General features: G+C 42.4%; 1 protein-coding gene across 1 annotated transcript in view; it reads left to right on the forward strand.

The window, feature by feature from the left end:
- Positions 1 to 17,157, forward strand: part of LOC138249071 (NACHT and WD repeat domain-containing protein 2-like) — a 51,213-nt gene extending 34,056 nt beyond the window's left edge. The window contains exons 3-4 of the mRNA XM_069203121.1: positions 6,768 to 6,884; positions 16,876 to 17,157. Coding sequence (XP_069059222.1) covers positions 6,768 to 6,884; positions 16,876 to 17,133 — 375 coding nt within the window. The 3' untranslated portion in view covers positions 17,134 to 17,157. The remainder of the gene's footprint in view (positions 1 to 6,767; positions 6,885 to 16,875) is intronic.
- Positions 17,158 to 21,899: the final 4,742 nt, after the last annotated feature.

Here is a 21,899-nt window from a genome sequence, read left to right on the forward strand (position 1 = left end):
TCATACCCACACCCAACCCAGTCCCTAGAAATTCACTTTGGCCTTTGTGATTATAGCTATATACCTGAACAATGTGAGCTATCATTTTTGCAAGTCTTCTTATCAAAAGTTTGCATTAGAAGAAAACCTAATACCAAGATGTAAGACTTTTCTGATGTTTGTAACATTTTAGCCAGCTCCTGCTTCTCTTTTTTTTAAACCTCTTTTGCTCTTACTTCACTGTGCAATAGTTTAAAACAAACTCCCCTTTTCAGGTATTCTATTTCCTCACCACCATTAAAAGACAATCTCATAGGCATAGTTGTATCCAGGTAACACAATTGCTTTAGTATTGCAAAATCACCATCTGTACCTTCTGCAAACTCCTTTTCTGCTATGCTCTCCCCTCAAATGCTTCTACTGTGTGGTAATCTTCACCTTCTCTTTGCCTTCACCCTTCTTGTCCTCTTTCTTATTTCCTTTTACTCATCCCTTGTCAACTGCTTCTCTGGTCACACCTTTATCCTCTGACCTACTTGTCAACTTCAATAATGAGGTGGATGTTCTCACCCAAGCCCAATACACAGTGTTTTCACCTCAAGTCCTTACCACACTCACATGTTCCTCCAAGGCTCTGACTAACTCAGTTTAACTGGCCAAAGGTGGACTGCCCATTCCTCGTGCAAGCTAAACTTCCTCACTGACAACCATCGTCAACTCTTCTTATCTGCTCCATACATCGTGGGCTTCTAGTTCTTACTGTTTTCTGCAAAAAAACAATCTCTGTTGTACTGTTCACCAACCAAACCCCATAGCTATGTCACCTGTCCATTGTTACCTCTGTCTCCCAATATTGCCAGTTTGTCACTAATCCAGGGCCCTATCCCGAAACAGTCTTTCCAAACAAGTCATTTGTGCAGCAATTTCTCCTTCCTCATCTCTTCTCTGTTACTATCTTCATTCTCATCAGAGCTCTACTCTTCGCCCTGCCTTTCGCTTCATCAGACATTATCCTAACCCATCCCCCATCTGTCACCCTCAACCCACTTTTTGAAGGCGCTTAACCAACACCCCATCAGAACATTCCAATAGTCCTCTTTTCAATGCCAATGTTGGGGGGGAAGGGGTGCAGCATACCCATGCCATTCTTCAGACATATGTGCTGATCTTCTTGCTTCCCTCTGACAGCATTATTTGCCTTTTCCCTGCCCGTAAGCTATACACCTGGGGCAAACACGAGTCACCAACGACCCAGCTCTTCTCCCCGTGTCTCCTTGCTGGACTCTGACCAGTTTGGCTGACCTCCAACGCCCCAACGGCTTCACCTTTTTACATATGTATTTCTGCATCTCACGTTCTCTTCTTGCCTTCACACTGCCTTCACTGCCTAACCTCTAAATCTGCTCTTTCCCTGTTCTTGACGGGGCTTCCCTCCACCTGTCTCCATGAACTCCCTTTCGCAATCAGCCTGAGCCCAAGTGCCTCTCACCACACATTCCCTGTTTTCTTCTACCATCTCTCCTACCTCAGTTAAAACCATCCCTATGCCAGCCTCTTGCAGTATTTATCAGTGGCTGCTCTCCACCTGCTTGCAGGAGACCCCTGTTACAATGCCAAGTGCATGAACGTGAAGAGATAGGCACCATTCTTGGATTGAGGCACCCGTTTTAGAGTAAAAGAATACTGCTTGCCTACTACTTGCCTTCAGTCCATACAACCAACTCCCTATTTGCATTCTAACCCTACATTCTAGCACATACCTCACTCATCATGATGCATCCATAATCCACGCATACACCAACACACTTACACAAGTAAGATCACAACCACCTCTTCATCACTGCCAACCAGTGGACTTGTTTTGTATACTTCAGCACGAAGCCCTAAGTAGGACAGTTATGCCCAGACTCAGGTCCATTGCACACTGTAGACTTGGGTCCTGTGCACACTTTGCCACTGGAACCAAGCTATACAAGACTGATGACCCTAATAAGGGTAAAAATGGTCTTGGGGAGCTTGTTCTCCTTTCAGGGAGGACCTGGCCTGGAAGTTTGGGCTGGCCTGTTCCTATTGGAGCAAGGTCAAGACTGATTTGCATATGGCTGGTTCTAAGCTGAGTTGGCATGGTGTACAAAATAACGACGCACTGGGATGCAGCCCGACTAATTACTAATGGCTGAGATTAATTTAAGCATTTCATCCATGACTTTTTTGTAGGCTAACTAGAGAACAAGGCCAGATGTCTGCTGGTCATTGCACCTCTGGACCTCCTGCTGCTTGAGTTCTCCAGTGCTTCTGGCTTATTGTGCTCCTGCCCTAGCGCCCCTGTGCCTGGCAGGCGAAACAAACCAATCTCACCCAGTAGCCTCTTCTTCCTACTCCAGCAGCCGCTAGCACGTACCTCGGCAGGTATCCATTCGGCAAATAAAGCACGGCTAGTGTTTGACAAATAACCTCTCTCCCTTGTCTTTCCGAAAATATAAAAAGCGTAAAGCTCTTCCCTGCTGATTTACCCATGACCCACCAACAGAGTGAACTCTGAAACGTGCCCTAAGATGAGGCTTGTTGGTGCTCTTCATGTTCTGGTGAGCAGATGGATGGAGCTGGCAGTAGTGAAGCGTATGTGCATGAACAGGCGATGGGATGGCTGCACCAAATCAGACTAGCACAAAAAAGTAGGAACGCTCTAAGATAAATGTTGTAGCCATCTGGGCACAGAGCAGATTAAGGGAGCTGCAGACAGAGACAGGACCTTTCAAAACAGGGATGGATGCAGAGCAGCCATTATTGCCTAGGTACAGGCTTGAATAATGACAATTCAGCCAACACGGCGAGATAGAAGCAGATGCTGGAACTGCTGATTTTTTTCTTTCCCTCTAGGACATTTTTTAAAACTTTGAGCCAGGTTATCGTCCCATGAAGGGCCCTGGAGTAGTCTATTAACTCAGCGCCCCACAAAAACTTCTGACATGCTTGGAGGCTGGCATAACCTTTCTAAACAATCCTTCCAACTCCACCCGAGTGATGTTGTAGGGTCTGCAACAGGACAAAGGTACAATTCAGGCTGCAGAATTAAGATTCTCTATTTTCCATAACTGGACAAAACCTCTCCAGACCCACTGGAGTAAAAGCAGTTAACTTGATTCTGGGCTGGAAGTTTTAATAAAAAGTTGATGATCGTGTAAAATAATACAATATTATCTAGTGCCACAGGGAAAAAACTAAGAAAAATAGTTATTAGCCTAAAGAGAGCAAACAGAGCAAACTGGCATTTAACATTTAGAAACCTTGAGAAAGCCCAACAAAACATCTTTGCAGTCCTTGGCAGGTCAATAATCCTTGTTCTGATCCCAAAAGGGACATGACCGTTACCCATTACCACCCCTTGGTGTCCCAAACCCTTGGACCAACTAGGGGCCTGATTTAATGTTTGGAAGAGGGGTTACTCGGTCACAAACGCTACGGATATCCAGTCCGCTGTAAGAGTTCCATAGTCTATAATGGAATTGTAATATGAGAAACGGGATATCGGTCACATCTATGTTGTAACCCCCTCAGCGAAACTCTAAATAAGGCACCAAGGCGGTCACTCTGAGCGCGGCGGGCGGCGGTAGCCGCCCGCCATGCGGTCACCGCCATTTGGCCGCTCCACGGTCAAAAAAACGCGGAGGCCATTCTGGCTTTCCCGCTGGGCCGGCGGGCGCCCGCCAAAGGAGCGCCCGCCGGCCCAGCGGGAAAGGCCCTGCAACACAGAGGCCGGCTCCGAATGGAGCCGGCGGTGTTGCAGGGGTGCGACGGGTGCAGTTGCACCCGTCGCGATTTTCACTGTCTGCTATGCAGACAGTGAAAATCATGCTGGGGCCCTGTTAGGGGGCCCCTGCACTGCCCATGCCAGTGGCATGGGTAGTGCAGGGGCCCCCAGTGGCCCCACGACACCCATTCCCGCCATCCTGTTCCTGGCGGTAAAAACCGCCAGAAACAGGATGGCGGGAAGGGGGTCGGAATCCCCATGGCGGCGCAGCTTGCAGCGCCACCATGGAGGTTCAGCCCTGCCAGGGGTATTCCGGCGGATCCCCTTTTCTGACCGCGGCCCCCAAGTCTTCAAAAGTGTGGTGATAGAGTTGACTAATTTCACAGTTTGGATATCTGCAGCAATTGAGGGTAAGCTGGTAATGTGAGAGCCGATAGCTATTGGGAATGAAGACTGTAAGGAGAAGAGGAGAGATGGTTCTCCCTCCTGAGAGAACCCTTAAGAAAGCAGAACTACTACCCACTGAATGAGCCTGTGTCAACAGGCTTCTAATAGCCTCTCACTGCTAACTAGCTGACAGCACTACCCAGCCAGGGCCCTAGGGGTAAGGAAAGCTCCACTGTGGGATGTTGTGTTCACCTCAAGGTCTGCCTGCCACTTCCTGGACTGTCTAAGTGGTGCCACACACGACTTGACCAAAGGATTCCATGGTGGTCTTTTGTATATATCCTATTTACATAGTTAATAATTTGTATTGCTTCTATGCCTTCTTGTGGGTTACCCATGACTCAGGTTAATCCTGAGCCAGCCATTAAAGATAACCAGCCAACAGCCCACTGTGCCAGGCTACATCGATTTCCATCTCAAGGAGGTAACTGCAGGTCACCAAAACATTTGATCTATTGGACTGTCTGTCACTGACACACCCAAACCTGTCCAGGACTTTGGGTACTATTGTGGTACAATGAATGTTAAATAGTTCTGTTTGGACCTTGACTATTGAAGAAGTAATGTAGTTAAGCAGTAATTCCTAACTTTCAGTGCTGATGATGGTTTTTACCTCAGTGCAAGGATTACACAATGTAACAAAGATTCAATAAAGTTCACTGTTCCTTCAAAGCTATATCTTTAAAAGCATGTATCCTTGGTATTTAACAGCAAGATGTAGAAATGCAAAAGGTAAAATAGGCAAAAAATGGAAGAACATAACACCTTCTAGGGACTGAATCTTCCCCCAACCTCATTCAATAGCATGTGACACATGGGCCAGTGATGTGTGATTGCACCAGCACACGGGGGGCCTTTACAAGCGTAGGAGGTGTGGGTGCTTCTCATAGAACCTCCCAACAGTATGTGAAATGTAAGCAAAGACCAGGGGGTCTGAGGAAGAGTGAGAGGAATGCACATATATACATTGTAGAGAGCTATAAAAACTGAAATCAGCATTTGTTTTCAGGTGCCAGGGAATGTTTTATGGGCTTTTTTAACTCCTGAATGGCTGGCCCTGATGTCTGGAGGATGCAAGTTCCAGCGAAAGGGGCTCTGTAAGTAGAAGGACTGGAATCGTGATGAACCACATGGTGATTTTGGTGAAACAAGGAAAGTCTGATAAGGGAAAGTTAGACAATGGCTGGGTTTATACTTGACTAGCAAAGTAGAAAGATAGAACGTAGGCCACGAACAGCCTTGGAAAAAGAATCAAATCATTTGTAAAGGGCGCTGCTTTTAGCAGAGACCAACCTACCAGGAGGCAACAGGATGAGATACGAGTGAGTATGGGGTGGCTGTAAATTGTTCTTCTAGCCAAGTTTAGGAACTTGTCAAGAGCAGCAAAGTAGAGTTGAGGGAGATCCATCAGTAGACTGTTGTCTTAGACTGCTGCTTCACATCCTGAACTCAATTCACCACCCGGACCCTCTGCCTCTAAAGCTCTTGAAACACTCCACTGGCTCCAAATAACCCAAAGAATAGCTTTCAAATCTTGGTTTGCTCTTTAGGGCTCACAATTCCTAGGGGCCCTTACCTCCAACACAAAATTCAACAATATCATCCTCTTCGAAATCTCAGGTATTCAAACTACATATTGATCATCCCCAAACCATGTCTGGAGAACATGCTTTTTTAGCTCCAAAATATTGAAGTTCTTGCCTGAATACCTACTTTCACAGGCTTTAAAAATGATGGCTCTTCCCCTTTACCTAGGCCTGTTCAACTTGTTCTCAGTTCCAGGTCACCTTGCAGGTAACTGGGTAGTAGGGAATGTGTCAGTGCTTTGACTGTCGGGTAACAATGTAAGAGTTTATCTTCAGTGGGTATAAAATTTGATACCAACCTGCAGTTACAGATCATTCCATTTGCAAGGTGGACCTAAAGGAAGCACACATGTTTCTGGCATAAGGGGGCACAGGTCAGGGTGTCAGGAGGGAAATGGTTTGTACAACGTAACCATTAGGTGCAGCAGAGGATAGAAAGTATAAGACCTCTCTGTCTTTGAGTTCATCTTGAGGGATGGCAACACCATTCTAGGTGAAACAACTTAATGTGGGTGATCAGAAGAGGGGAGAAAAAATAGGAAAGGAAAAATATTTGTGGTTCATTGTTGTAGAGGAGGTAGGACAGTACAATAAAATAAATTATGTCATCGTAAAAACAAAGGGTGGACCCTGGACTGAACCTTGGGGTGAGAGGCTTTCATATAGAGGCAAAACTGGTTTGGGGGCTGCAACTGGAAGTGCAGTGGGCAAAGATAGCACAAATTGCATCTGTGAATAAGCAGGAAGAAAGAAGAACGAGGAGTATTTAGAGGGAAAGGGTGAGTCTTTCACAGGTTTTTTAAATATGTGGTATAACTACTGATTACTTGAAACATAATGGGTATGTGGTGGAGTATGAGTGAGTGCATAAAAAGACAAGACAGGCCATTTATTTCCATGATTTCCATTTGTAGTAAACAACATAACCCTGTCTCAGTACGAGAAAGAGTTTGTGTAGCCAACATTTATTACATTTCAGAAGTTTTCCACTTGATCTCTGCCAGGTATTCGATGGATATTATGGCGTAGATACGGAGGACATGTACTCTCCTTACATTCGTCAGTGCCGTATGAAAGTACTGCAGGAGTGTCTTCGTTCATCAGCAGGCCCTTGTTTTGTGGTAAGTTGATTGCTGTAACTGAGAAAGCTGTGGTCTGCACTGGTAATGTCAATGATTATGATATTTGAGTTTGTGAATCCCTGTGTTGGGATGGGAATGTCCCCTGCATGGCACAAAGCCATGCAACCGTTACCCAACAGGAAGATATCTGATGTCCTGATCTATTACTTTTGACTGAGCACATGACCATCATTCATGCACATCGTGGCCTAGGCCATTCTCAATTTGCGAGACCCAAAGTCTCCTCTGGATGGATGCACAAAGCGCATCTTCAAGCTGACACAAGACTTCTGTCTGTAGGACATATAGATTAAGTGCTGGTAGCCGTATCCATTATGTTCTCAAACTGATTAAACTATTTCTAGTTTAGGGAGGGTGTATGGCCTACCGGCGAACTTGTGTAAAGTTCTGCTGAAATGTGGTACCCAGACCATTCACTGGCATTCAGAGAGGATATGCGCTTGCATTGTGTATTTGTGGTGCTGTTAGCAGATATTCATGTTAAATGTGAATATATGCTTGACTGGGCCATTGTGAATGCTTTGGAATGGCCACTGGTACAACTCAGTGCAAGATGACCATTGTGGCTTAACCTTCCCAGACAAGGAGGTATAATTATAGTTTTCCTGTATTGAAGTGAACAGGCCCAAGTGTGGGAGGATAGAGATAGGGCTGCTCTAGAAATGTGGCAGTGACTATTTGGTGTAGGGCCTGCACATTATCTTTCTCCGAGCCGTCGGGTGAGGTGAGTCAGCAGATTCCTTTCAGATGTAAAGTGAATATTTCAGGGACAGCCTGCTTTTTTGTCTTCCCCTGTGCTACTTCCAAAAGAGCTATTGACAGCCAGGTGCTGAGCTTCACACATGATTGTGCTGCTGCTGTTGGGAATCCTCCAGGTGGATACACCCCTTGTCAGTACCTCCTGAGAAGAACCACATCTCAGACAATGAAAATGTCTACTCAACAGAGTTGAAATACACAAAGAACTGCTCCTAACCAGTTCCAGGCATTTGACAGTGGGATCCACATCCTCTATCTGGAAACTGATTATAAAAGTGGGACTCAAACTTTTCCAGTTAGTTCCAGTTTCCTCATTGACCAAGAAAGGGGGTATTCTGCAGTGTACTCAAAGCAATTTTGAGATCCAGGACTGGTGTCTTGTACAGTCTCCCTGAGGTGAGAAGACATCACGTGAAACCTGTAACATTGCTGAGATGAGCTGTGAGTCTGACTAAGACATTGAAGCTGCTGGCCTGCTCAGAGAAGAGAAGGTGCTTCTGGCCCATGCAGGGAGACAGGTGCAAGGCAAGAGATGCCCAACTGCTATACTTCAGACACCAGATTATTGTGGGTAATGAACCTGGCTCTGACCTAACCTCAGGTCATTTATTTATCCTGCAAGATGGTCCAGGGTGTTGTGCTGCTACGAGTGACTGTGACCTAAGAGCCTGCAGCTACAAGCGACCGTGATGTGAGAGGTCTACAGTAATGAGCAACCATGACATGAAACACCAATAGCTGCAAGAGACTACTCTGATTCCCACTAAAGGATGCCACCACCAAGTGCTGCAGTGAGCGGTGCTGACTCCGATGACCAGCGTGGTCTCCACGTAACATGCCTGCGCACCAGCTTACTTCCCTGGTAGATCAAAAGCAACACAGTGAGCTACTGACTAGCACACTAATGCACAGGGAGGTTCAGAAGCCGGGGCTACCCTGGCACCTACCTCAACAACCTCAGACACAGGCACATCGCATACCAGGGTCATTAGCCGGGCAAACCTATGTACTATTGAATTCTCACAAGTGCCTCATTCATTGAACTGAAGTGGATTAGGACAATGCCATCACCTTAAAGACTCCAAGCTGGGACATTGGTAAGGACTGACCTACGGATCACAGAACCAGGGAAATTGCTCATGCATTTGCTAGTGAGCTTGCATCATGTTAACCATGATGTTTCTGTGTAGAGTTCCCTATAGTACATGTAGAACCTTCTACCTTCATGGGTTCTGTGTGCAGCACTGCATTTTATAGTGTATTAAAGTACTTCACTTTTTAACAAAAAGAAACACTGGGCTGGACAGTAATTATTGTGCCTGATGAATAACTGTTGGGGTTTGAGTCTCTGCCCTCTCACTGCCTCCCTGAGAAGCCTTGGGATGCTTGCAACTCTACCAATGAGTGTCAAGTGGTGAAGGGATGGACTTGGTGTTCAGTGTGCACGACCATAGTAGCTCAGGCCCCCGAACAACATGAGAAAAAGGTGCTAAACCAAGAGGTTGAGGCCCAGTAACCCCCTGCCTTCCCTATCACACCCAATGGCATTCTTATACCCCATTCTGCCAACCAATTTAATTTCTAGGATGATAGGGAAAGATCTAGGACTACAAAATGCTGGAGGGGGTGGAATCTGGTTTTGTGGGAAGCAGAAATCAAAAATAATAAATTTTGGAATAGACAGGTTTGGCTTTCTTCATGAAATTGGATGAGCCCCATAGGATCTTAGGGATTTCCTGAGTTAGGTGGCTTACACAGAGAAAATGTCTGCCTGCTCTCCCCTCTTTCAGTGATGAGTATGATAGTCTTGAGACCCGAAGTTTCTTGCTGGAAGATGCGTCATTTGGTGTCCTTGTTGGGGCATCTATTAGCTGACTATATCTACAGCCCTTGTAGTGGAAGCTGAGCTGCAACCACACATTGTGGTGGAATGCAAACTTCTGGAAAGAGCAGCAATTAGAACTTAACTAACTCACACAGTCTGCTTCCCACCCTGTCAGATACCACCCTCAGTCTGTCTGGTATGGTGGTCCTTCCTAGGGAAACAATGTGTCCCTTATCTCCTTTCTATCAGGCTCCGTTAGGCATCTGGCCCCCTGCTGTGCCAGTATTTCTGGGTAGGCTGGGGCTGGTCTGTTGATCTATTTAAATGCCCAACCTGTCACAATGCTTTATCACAATGTCAACATTTGTACTTTATTTGATTCTGATCCTATTACTTTGCATAATCTTTTCCTATCCCTACTCCCTCTACTCTGTCTTCTCATCCTCTTATCTCTTCCAACCCTGTTGAGGCATACCAACGGTGCCATTGGGTCCTAATGCAAGCAGGTAAAAAGAGCTCAAATACCTTTGGATGGATCGTAAAATAAAGCTATAACTTGGGTGCAGTGGGTTCCTTATACCTCAGGCTCTCAGTACCCCGTTACCTGCTGCACCAATTATAGCTGCACCCCTGATGATGTGCCCTTTAATTTCTTTTGGGATCCCTCTTCCTTTTCTCCCTCTTTCGGTGTTCATTTGTCTTTGGAATGCCACCTCATCATCTAGTAAAGTTACTTCCACTTTCAATATTTTACTTCTGTTCAAACTTTAGTTTCTCTGCATCATTGAAAATCAGATCCCTTCTCAAAACCCCAGTACTCTAAGTTCCCCTCTTTCTTCTTTGCTATCCTTCATACTGCTCCTTCTTAGTTTTTGTTGGGTTTTTATCTTTGATGTGGCTTCAATTCCTCTGCCCTCGCTTCTTCTTCTATCCATATCTCTGAATTCAAAATTACTTTTTTGGGTGAACCCCATCTTACACACCTTTTCCACAACTACCACCTCCTAAATTTTCAAACCAGCATTGCTAAATCTTAAGACTTTCTAGTCTTGATTCACCTGAGGTAGAATGAAACCAGTCATAATAATTATCAACACTGGCATTCTGCAGCACCACGGCAGGTATGCGACCAGCACCGGTTTCAGAATGCTTGGGACGCACCAATTATACAATGTCAGTTGATGATAGTACGGACCGTGGCTGCCACGTTGGCTGAAAATCGTCTAGCATTTAATGAAGTTATGGAAGAGACCCATTTTCTGGACCTATTCCTGACTCTCAGACCACACCCATTCCAGACCAACGTTTGTTTGGAGTGATAAACACAGTCTGTCAGATATGCCTAATATAATTGTTCCCCCTCTGTATACATGGGATAAAGTACCCTGAGCTGTACATTAAAAGGACATTGCAAGTCACAGAGGAGTTCCATGACCATATAGAGGAATGAGGCCGAAGGCGAGTTCCCTTATAAAGTTATAGAACTCAGAGGTGACTTGCAGTATCCTTATCATGTTTGGCAGGGGTACTTTATTCCTTATAATACATGGTAACACCATCTGTATTTTTGGCCTAATATCCATTGTCCGTAATGATTCAATTCACGGATGCCGTTTGTTCATAATTTTGACATTCCAGGGAGCTGCACTGTCCCCCTGCAAAAAGCCCCAGAGTTCATTAACATCACTACAGGGGCCGGCTCACACTCCTGATGAGAACTCAAGGGCCTGCAGCAGCCCCTCTCCAGCCTGGCACAGACTTCTATTTGTCCATTATCATTCTGTTTGGCCCATTATCACATACAGAATGATAATGGGCCTCACTGTGCAGTTACAGCATTTGCTTGGCCTCCCTCTGCCCCAGCCCAGGGTGTGACATTCTGCTTTTGTCAGGGCTGGTGAAACCTCACCAGGGCAAAGCTCTGGGTAGGTGGAGGGGGGTAGTTGCATTTTGACACTTCTTACAGAATTAAAGGCACAGACATCAGATTATGATAATTAATGTATCTGTTTGAGAGATCTGAGTTTTGTCTAATCTGTGTTTTGACTATCATAATGCATCGCACAGGGATAGTGGGCCTCCAGCGAAGCACAGTGTGTGACATGCAGATCAAAGAACTGTTTTTTATGTAGACAGCTCAGTGGATACTGTTTTGTCACAGGGACCCTTTTGTTAATTGCAGTTCATAAAATACAATCCTAATCTTGCACAGTGAGCTATGAGCCAAAATCAAAGAGCAGCATGGAAAATGCAAGGCATGGGTTTACAGCCTTTGTTGTTTTCCTTTAGTCTTTCATTATTCTAAGGTTGCTCAATAGGATTCCTTGGATAATAATAATTATTAGTAAAAACAATCCCAACCACTATGTTATGTTTTAAATCCTGCGCTTGTACTTCTCCAGACTAAGCACTCCTAACGTATTATGCCTATTAGTATGGATGACATGCAACTTCTACACTTTGTGGCCCTCACTGTCTTAAGCAGGGACACTAGAATTATGCGTCAGGGGATGGCCAAATTATGCGGAAGTTGAGTAAATTATGGCACATTTTGTGATAGTATTACTTAATTATTTTGTCATTTTAAAACTTTTTAACACTGTCTTGGCATGGGTTGCAACCCATTAGTACCAGCTTAACACCCAAATATAGCAATACGCAACAGCAAGGTGACCAGTCACCCTTTAAAAAGTGTGTTCCACTATGCGGAAACATGTGTTGCTGCATTTTTAGTAACTTTTGACCCATTCAAGTTAAATCTGCAAAATGTGCGGCAGATGATGGATTATGTGGCAAATGTAGCACATTTATAATAATATGAAAATCACTGAAGCCTCACAAATGCATAATTCCAGTGGCCCTGGTCTCAGGTAACATTTCCCATACAAACGTATACAAGCCATTTTGTATGCATAATATGTGTGTGATATAATGCATTCTGACACCGTACTCTATCCTACATACTTCTAATGACTAGCTCTGTAAAACAAATTAACTACACCTGAGAGCAGGTCTATGTAGAGATGAGGGGCACTATTGGAAGGTGATAATGATTGAATCCTTGGAGAAGGAGTTTTTTTTGGGATTGGGGCACAACAAACATTCTCACACCATCCAGCACCACAATTAAAACTGGGATTGTCAGGGGTGTAGTTATTATTTCTGCAGCCTGTGAAGTGCCCCAGACCCTGAGGTAAAAGCACTTCGGCAGCTGATTGTGGGTGACTGTTAGGAAGTCATAGCCTATGAATGGAGGGATTTAATTTTATTGTAATCAGTGTTCCTGTGGAGTTTTTATTTCAACATTTCCAGTTAATCAAGAATGAAAAGCACAAGTAGAAATGCCTACATAACAAGACTGAAGTGCTCCAATCCCACAATCTTCCAGTGCCACAATGTAACCTGCTGGACAAATCCTCTGGGTTGGAAGCTTGGATGGATTTCTCCCTCATTCTTTGAAAACTTACCTTTTCTTAACAAACAGTGCTTTTCTGTCTGTATGTATGTATATGTCATTACACTGACGGAACACTATCCAAAAGGCAGCGGAGCATTGTGCAAGTTCCAACACAAACTTTAAGTGCGGACACCAGTGTCAAACCATTGAGGGGGATATTTACTAACATTTCATGCAACACGGTGCAGGAAGTGATGTTGCTGCGGTGTGTTGTGTGAAAGAGAAAGAGCAGAACAGGACCATATTTTCAAAGATATAGTGCATTGGAATTGGAATTGAATTGTCGGACATGTAAGTTACAAAGTGAACCCTCACATAATCTCTCTGATCACTCTATTCAATCTCTTCATCTCTCGATTCCCTTTCCTCTATCTGTTCCCTCCTCTCCTGTACTCAGCCATTAGTCTCTACCTCTCTGCCCCACATGCTTTCTCTCCGTTCCCTCTACCTCGCCTCTCATATGCCCCCTCTAACTTTTTTTTTCTCTTTTCAACCTTCTCCCTGTCACCCTCATCATCTTTCTGTATCTGCTCTCTCCCTGTTCACTCTCACCGTTCCTACCTTCTGTCTCTCCCTCTCTGTATATTGCCCTCTTACCTTTCTTCCCATTATTTCCATTTATTTTTCACACTCTCTACTAGTGATACCTTCTGTGAACTCTACCTCTGTATTCAGCAGCAGAGCAATGCTTCTGACACGATCATTCATGGTACTGGGATAGAATTGTGAAACCTGCCTCTTATTTCGGCTGTCAATCTCTGCTTAGAGGGTATATGTTTACTATACTATGTTTACTATTTTTTTCATCTCTAAAACTAGCTAGCTATTTGTGAATGTTTGCTCAACAATCTTGGTTTGGACTTCTGTCATCTGTCTATTTTATAATCTAGCAACATCCTCATATGTGTCCGTAAAAATTACTTTTTTTCTTGAATTTTTGTCCTGAATTTTAAGCCTTTGTCCTGAATTTTTACTGTCACTGTCCAGAATTTGCCTTCTTACTAGGTGCTCACCCTACCCAAAAACCACTTAGAACTTTGGTGTGTAGCTTTTTTGTATAAAAGAGAGAGAGAGCATGATTGCATGCACAAAGAATAAATATAGAATCTCTAGTGTAAAATAAACACTTGAAAGAAGCTGTTAGATATTTGTTGCAAAAAGATATTACAGTCAGCTTTATAAAAAAAAGGTGCAGTACCTCGGAATGTGTAGAAACATGCAGAAAGAGTCTAACATTTCTATAATTACCTATAGAGTGCAAAAAATGAACACAGTGCCATAAATATCTCCTTTCTGCTTGTCACTGTATAGCTTATTTCTTTAAACAGCTACATAATTATGCTCCATGACCTGATATGACTTTCCCCTTGGCTACTGGCTCTGGCAGCAGGCATTGTGACGTCAGAACTCAACTGTAATAAGTTATCACAGTTAAGTTCCAATGTTATTTCTTTATAATAGGTGACTGCGTGTGTCTGAAGTCACCTATTATACAGAAATTAGAGACGGATTTTTATACAGTGTTTGCAGAATTCCATGTAATATAATTTATTTATTATTTGTCACTGTTTCTCCAACAAGCATTCGACAAATACTGTTATTTTATTTTTTATTAAATTATGAACTAGTTGCCAATCAATGTGGTGGTGGTTAGATGCTATCTGTTTGGGGAAATGGCTGTTAGGGGCCATCATACCTCTACCTTTTAGATTGAAGCATACCAGATTGCACAACTGTCTGGTTTGCAAAATACATCTTGGGGACATTCAGAAAACGACCTTGTGAATTCATTTGTCCTGTTGCTTACAATTGGTTTTGTGGTTTGTAACTCACATTTTCTGGCTTTATTTGTTTTAGTCTGTCCAGCTTCCGTTCGTTCCTCCCAAGGAGAAAAGCCTTTTAATGCTACCTGTCGCTGTATTCTTCTATGAGTGCTTCTTTCTGTAAACAGGCCTGTAAATCTTGTTCTTATCTTGTCACATTTGCTGTACGTTAAAAGACAGAGGTCAAATGTCAGGCTCTGTCCTCCAACGGAGCTTGGTGTTTACCTTTCTTTCTCTAAATTCAAACTCTGCGGCATTACACTCTACGCTACTGCACTCTATGCCACTGCAATCTGCAGCAGTCCACTCTAGACTACTGCACTCTATGACACTATTCTGTACACCACTCTACACAACTGCACTTTACGCCACTCTACTATGCACTACTCTATACCACTGCACTCTATGCCACTCTACTGTATGCCACTCTACTCTACACCACTGAAGACTATGCCACTGTACTCTACATCACTGCACTCTATGCAACTCTACTCTGCACTACTCCACTCTGCACCACTGCACTGTATGCCATTTTCACTCTACTATGCACCACTCTAATCTATGCCACTGCATTCTACGACGCTGCATTGTATGCTGCTAAATTCTGTGCAGCTGAACTGTAAGATACTGCACTCTACACAACTATACTTTGCAACACCAGTCCACTCTACGCCACTCCACTATGCTCCACTCTACACCACTGCACTCTACTCTACTCTGTGCCACTACACTCTACTCTGCACCACTGTACTCAACACCATTGGACTCCATGGCACTCTACACCACTCTACTCTATGCCACTGCACACCACACCACTGCACTCTACAACACTCTACTTTGCACTATTGCATTCTATGCCAATGCACTGTACGCCACTGTAGTGGACTCCAACCTACTCTGCATCACTCCACTCTAGGCCAATGCACTGTGCAGCATTCCACTTTACACCACTGCACTCAACAGCACTATGCTCTACTCTGCATCACTCTATGCTGCACCACCCTACACCATTCTACTCTGTACCACTCTACACCACTGTACTCTATGCTGCTCATACTTTGCACCATTGCACTTTGCACCCTGTACTCCACACCACTCTACTCTGCACTACTTCCCTGTGCATGACTGCACTCTACGCCACTGCACTCTTCTATACAACACTCTATGCCACTGCACTCAATCACCCCGCATTGCACCACTCTACATCAATGCACTCTACACCAGTCCATTCTACTCTACACCACACCACTGTAAGGCACTTTACGTAACTCCACTCTATGCCACTGCAATACAGAACACTCTGTGCTGCTCCACTCTATGACACTGTTTTTGTTTCCTACAAAGATAAAATGGAGATTGGAGGCTGGTTGGAGCACATAGCCAGAGACACCAGGGCCTGTGGTTGGGAGCACAACATGATCAAACAATACCCGTTAATTCAGCTTTCTTACTTCTCACCAGCCCCGCTGCAAAAAGGTGACCACCAAGAGCTACCACATATGAGTCAAAACCTCAAAAATATTTGGGACACTCGTACCTTCCTCCAAAAAAAGTTAATACATGGACTCCCTATGAGGAACTGTTGTTGGCTTCATTTTCTTTTCTCCAAAATGGCATGCTGTTGGTGGAATGTGTACTTTCCCGAAAATAACATCACAGTGGTATGGTCCCCCACCAAAATGAGAGATTCAGCTGGGAAGTGGAATCTTGAAACTGATGTTATCAGGTTATGCTGTGGATTCCAGGACATGGTGTTGTCAAAAGGGGGCATGAACCATAAGGACTGTGTGAATGGTTTCAGAATGAGGGTGGGCGAATGCACAGTATGGTAGAAGAGGGCTTGGGGAAATGCTCTGGTTTAAAGCAAACCGAGCCACCTACCAATTTTCAGTTTGATTGAAATAAGCAACTTTTGGCATATTTATGTGTGTTTCCGGCAAATGTACCAGAATAGGGCCACACATGCAGTGCTAAACAAGGTGGGGAGAAAAAAACGTATCCATACATTCATAGGTGATCTGGGCAATATGGTCTGATTTTATTCACAAAAAGTGAGAGCTAATGATTTGCTTAGTTTACATTTTTTACATGTGTTTTTTATTCTAGGCACTTATAGGCGAACAATATGGAAATTCATGCTTGCCAACACAGATTGATGCAGTGGAGTTTGAGAAGATCACTGAGACTGCTGCAAAAATTAGAGTTTGCACAAAGACGTTGGAAGCCTGGTACTGCAGAGATGAAAATGCAGTTCCTCCTGTCTATAACATGTTGGAGAAGAAAGAGGTGCCTTCACATTTCACCAGTCAATTCTGCAACATTGTGCACTTATTTTCTGTACTAACACAGGCTCTGGATGTTTAATAACACATTATCCTAATCCAACACTTGTGTCCTCATGAGTCATGCCTGTGGAGCGTGGTGAAGAATGGAGGCTGACAGAACTGACGTATGAGTCTGGTTGGATGTTAGAATGATCACAGGCAAACATATCCCTTCACAAAACAATTTTGGCTTCAGTAGCGAGCACCAAAATATATTGAAGTTAAGTATATATACATAGGTAAGAATAGAGTTACTATTTACAAGTTACACTTATGTCATTTATATGTGACTGGCAGATTTCCCTGGTTCCTTTTATATAAATCACCTATATCTCCACTTTACCTTTAGTTTAGTGCACTTGGACAAAAAAATATTTTATTTTGAGACTGTGATGCCAAGACGCTATTAAGCATGATTTGAACAGACATCACAGCCCTCTACATTGTATTGACATTACAGGTGCATTGTTCTAACAGCAGGGTTACACTTTCGGTCACATGTCTCTTGTGATTTAAGGCACGTAACCACTGCACTATGACTCTGCTCACCTGTGAACAAGGCTTACTACAATAGCCAACACGCGTCAGGGAAGGAAATGCTGCCATCCTGATTTCAATAAATGCTGGTACTTATTGCGTTGGGCTTCGATATCTTTTCTTTTTATGCGGTGTATATATATATATATATATATATATATATATATATATATATATATATATATATATATATACATACACACACACACACACTCTTGTCTGTAACCTCTGTTGAGGAAGAAAACAGCACTCAACAGTGGTTTCCCAAAAAAGACTCTTTATTAATTTAAGAAATGGTAAGTCAACGCGTTTCGCTTACGGCCTGCAACCTTGCTGATGACAGCAAGCACCATTTTTTTCTTTTCTTTAAATAGATACAACTTGTATAATAGACACAAACAAAGGAATATATGGTGTAGATCACTTCAAGCTGAACAATGCCATCTTAAAACATTTAAAAATTAATTGAGAAGATACAGAAATCTCAATTAATTTCCCTAGTGGGACTCCATAGTTCTCTAAAACATCCATAAATCCCATCATAATAGGAAACATCACATCCTCCTAATAAATAGATAAATTCATAAATTCCAAAAATAAGAGTAAACTTTCCATTCTCTGGAATTCAAAATCAGTGACACAATATGAACACAATTCTAGAGAACAAATTGGGGAATCAAATTATATTTAAAAAAATAATTCAGATATAAACATGAAATCTAAATATCAGTTTTTGTCTTTCAATACTTCATTAGTAACTCACAAGTGATGGCATTATGCCTCTCTAATATCAGCTCTAATGTAATCTAACCACCAATAAAGTGCTAAGTGCGAACCCATGTATTAGAATATAAATAAAAAATAAAGACAAAATAAAAGGCTCTCATCAAACCACAGTAAATGGTATAATGCATCATATTCATGTATTTACTTGGCACCTAATGTGCATCACTTATAATTACAATGTATTACTCAACTGTGTACATTGTCCATCGCCTATTTGATGTGCATATAATGAGTACTCCACATAGCAGCCACATAGCAATATCTAAATGAGCTAGAGTAGCAACCTCAAGTGAGTAAAAATAAAACAAAAGGATGACCGAGCTCCCAATCATTGCACATCAGAAAAAAGACTTGTTCTACACTGTGTATACTTATGGCAACAGGATCCCAGGATGGAATATAAGTACTCATCTCTGTGGGTACACAAGAACCTTACAATACTCTATAAAGATGATGTGAAAAATAACACCTAACCCAAGAAGTGAAGTAAAGAAAACGCCCAGAAGAAGAACCATGAGAGAGCCCAAATCTTAATAGAGGCACATATACAATTCCTCATCAATATTAAAGCCATGTGGCGCCCTACTGTCCAATTCCAAAACAAAATATGTTTCCGGAGCTCCTTCTCCCTATCTCTCATTGTTTGTTCCTAGGGACTTGTGCTATGTAGTTGTATCTCAGATCAGTAGGATCACCCTTATGACAACTGAAAATGTCGAGCTATCAGGTACCTCCGATCATTATTGACAATGGCTCTTATTTGTTGTAAGACATGCTGGTGTATAGGTAAGGTAGTACTACCCACATAGAGTTTTCTGCCGGGGCACTCAAGAATGTAGACTACAAAACTAGATTTGCAGGTAATATTGCCTTTGACCGTGATCATCTTTTGAAAAGGTGTATGTAATATGGTCAGATTCTCACTATTTTTACATGCTTTGCACTTAGTGCATTTATTAAACCCATCCTTGGGAGTCAGTCATGTTTTCTTAATACCATCTGTATTAAAATCACTTTTAACTAAATAATCCCTGAGGGGCTTAGATTTCCTATAGGTCTGCAGGCGTTTGGTGACAAGAGTGCCTATAATAGATCCTCCTTGATCAGGTGCCAGTGCTTTTTATGGCTTGACAAACTCTAGCATGTTCAGAATTATATATGGTAATAAACCTGTACAAAGATATATTTGTAACTTTTCTTTTTGCAACAGATCTAGGGGGTTGAAAATGGCCATTTCCTTACTCTGCGATCTTGCTCTACATGAAGCTGTCTTCAATATTTTTTGTGGGTACCCTCTCTGTATGAAATGTACCATCATCTCTGTTTCAACCTGATTATAATTCTTCTCAGTACTATATACCCTTTTGGCTCGCTAAAATTCCCCAAAGTGATACTCTTTATCAGAGGGACCGGATGAAAATTCCCGACGTGGAGAATAGTATTCCCTGCAGTGGGTTTTCTATTGATAGTTGTCTCAAACTTCTCTTCTCCCACCCAAATTAATATGTCTAAGAATTCAGTTGACATTTTGCTTGTTTTACCTGTAAATCTTAAATTGAGAGTGTTGCTATTTAACTCTGGCACAAATAGGTTTACCTTGGTTTCAATTCATTGCCGCAGCACAAACAGGCCATCTATAAACCTCAACCATATTGTGATGTTCCCAACCAATGTTCCATGTTGGGACTCCTGAGCATCTGCTCCTCCCGCCAACCCATATGCAAATTTGCATAGCTGGGGGCGAAGCAGGTGCCCATAGCTGTGCACCTCTGTTGCTGAATCAACTGATTGTCAAATAAGAAAATGTTTTTGGTCAAACACCACTCCATCATCTCTAAAAGCATTCAGTTATGTGCTGTATAAAATATAGGTCTCATACGGAGATGATGTTATGTTGCCTTTAGACCATCCTGATGTCTCCTTCTGGTATACAATATTGAGACATCAACTTAAAAAAATCTGCTTAATCCTTAATGTAGGAGGGAAGAGTGGTGATAATAAGTTTTAAAAAAATAGACAATATGCTTTATATATTTTCGAATATGCTATTCTGTGCAGCTATTATAGGTATTCTTGGAGGCCTAGTAAGATATTTATGAACCTTCGGTATGATGCAAAAAAACAGGTATCATAGAATGATGCTGTTAAATTTCCTGATCTTTCCATAAAATAAGCTGAATAGTAAACTCTTCTTTGGCAATCACATTCTCTTCAATCGTAATAGGTTTATAACACTCTATGCCATCAAGTTGTGATAATGCCTCATTCAGACACATATCTTTGTCCCACAAGATGATAGTTCCCCCTTATCCGAGAGTTTCACAACATTGTACAAGTTCATAAATTGTTTCACTGTTGAGAAAATTGCTTGGTTTCTGTTATCTATTTGTTCTCTCTTCCTGGTAGATGTCTGGTTTATAAGATGCAGTTCTTTAATGACATTCCCCCCCAAAAATCAATATTATCCCTCTTCTCCAGGGGGAAGGTAGAAGGAATACCAATTGCTCAGATACTTACGGGATTACATTTTAGATTGATGGAATTGAAGTTATGCTACGTTGACTGGCCTTGTAAAGTTGATGACCTTATATATTGTAACATTTTATAGAACTTAAGTAGGATTTAAGTCCATGCCAACTTGTGACATTTTATTCGCTTTGGATAAGGTTCTATTTGTTCCATCATATTGTGCTCTTATATGATGCAAGCATTTTTGTTATTTCTGGTTCTATTTTCATTGTAGTTTCTTCCTTGTTTTTATTTTTTATTTTCAGATTTGCTCTGTTCTTTAGAAGAGGGAAGATGGTGATATGCTCTGTAATATTCTAACTTAGAACCTCTACATACGACTTACATTTTCCACTCCAGTATTGTGTCTCACGCTTAGGCAGTTGTTGCTGAGCTGAGACAGACTGCAGGAGTGGCCGTATTCTGTCTATGTTGTTATCCAATAAAGAACTTGGATTCATCTTCCCTGACTTTGTGTTGCTCCTCACGTCAATCATGTAAGCAAAACATTCTGAAAATGCAAGCAAGATCAATGACCATGACATTGGTAGACAGTGGGGGAAAGGGAATGGCTTTCCCCAGACGGGGGCAGCATAATCTGAGAGATTTTATTCACTATGTTTTAGAGAGAAAGTGATTTCTTTTGGTTGGAGCAAATGGCTCGTGGCAACATAAAACCAATGAATTAATTTGAATTTATTAGAAACACTTACCGCTCAAATACCCTTTTGTGACCAGCAATAACATGCATACAAATTATTTACTTTATTACACAGCAATTAAAACAACAGGAATACAATGATTAGAAAAAATATAAGAACACGGATGAATACCAATTGTAATAATTTGTATTGCATCTGAAAACAGAGATTATTACGGGGAGGTTAAAAATTGGAATTAAATCACCTCTCAACCTTAGTGCAAACAGCTAGCAGGAGAAAATATTTGGGTGATAAACAAGATTTATATCCCTCT

Source organism: Pleurodeles waltl, chromosome 8, assembly GCF_031143425.1.
Source record: "Pleurodeles waltl isolate 20211129_DDA chromosome 8, aPleWal1.hap1.20221129, whole genome shotgun sequence".
NCBI lineage: Eukaryota > Metazoa > Chordata > Amphibia > Caudata > Salamandridae > Pleurodeles > Pleurodeles waltl.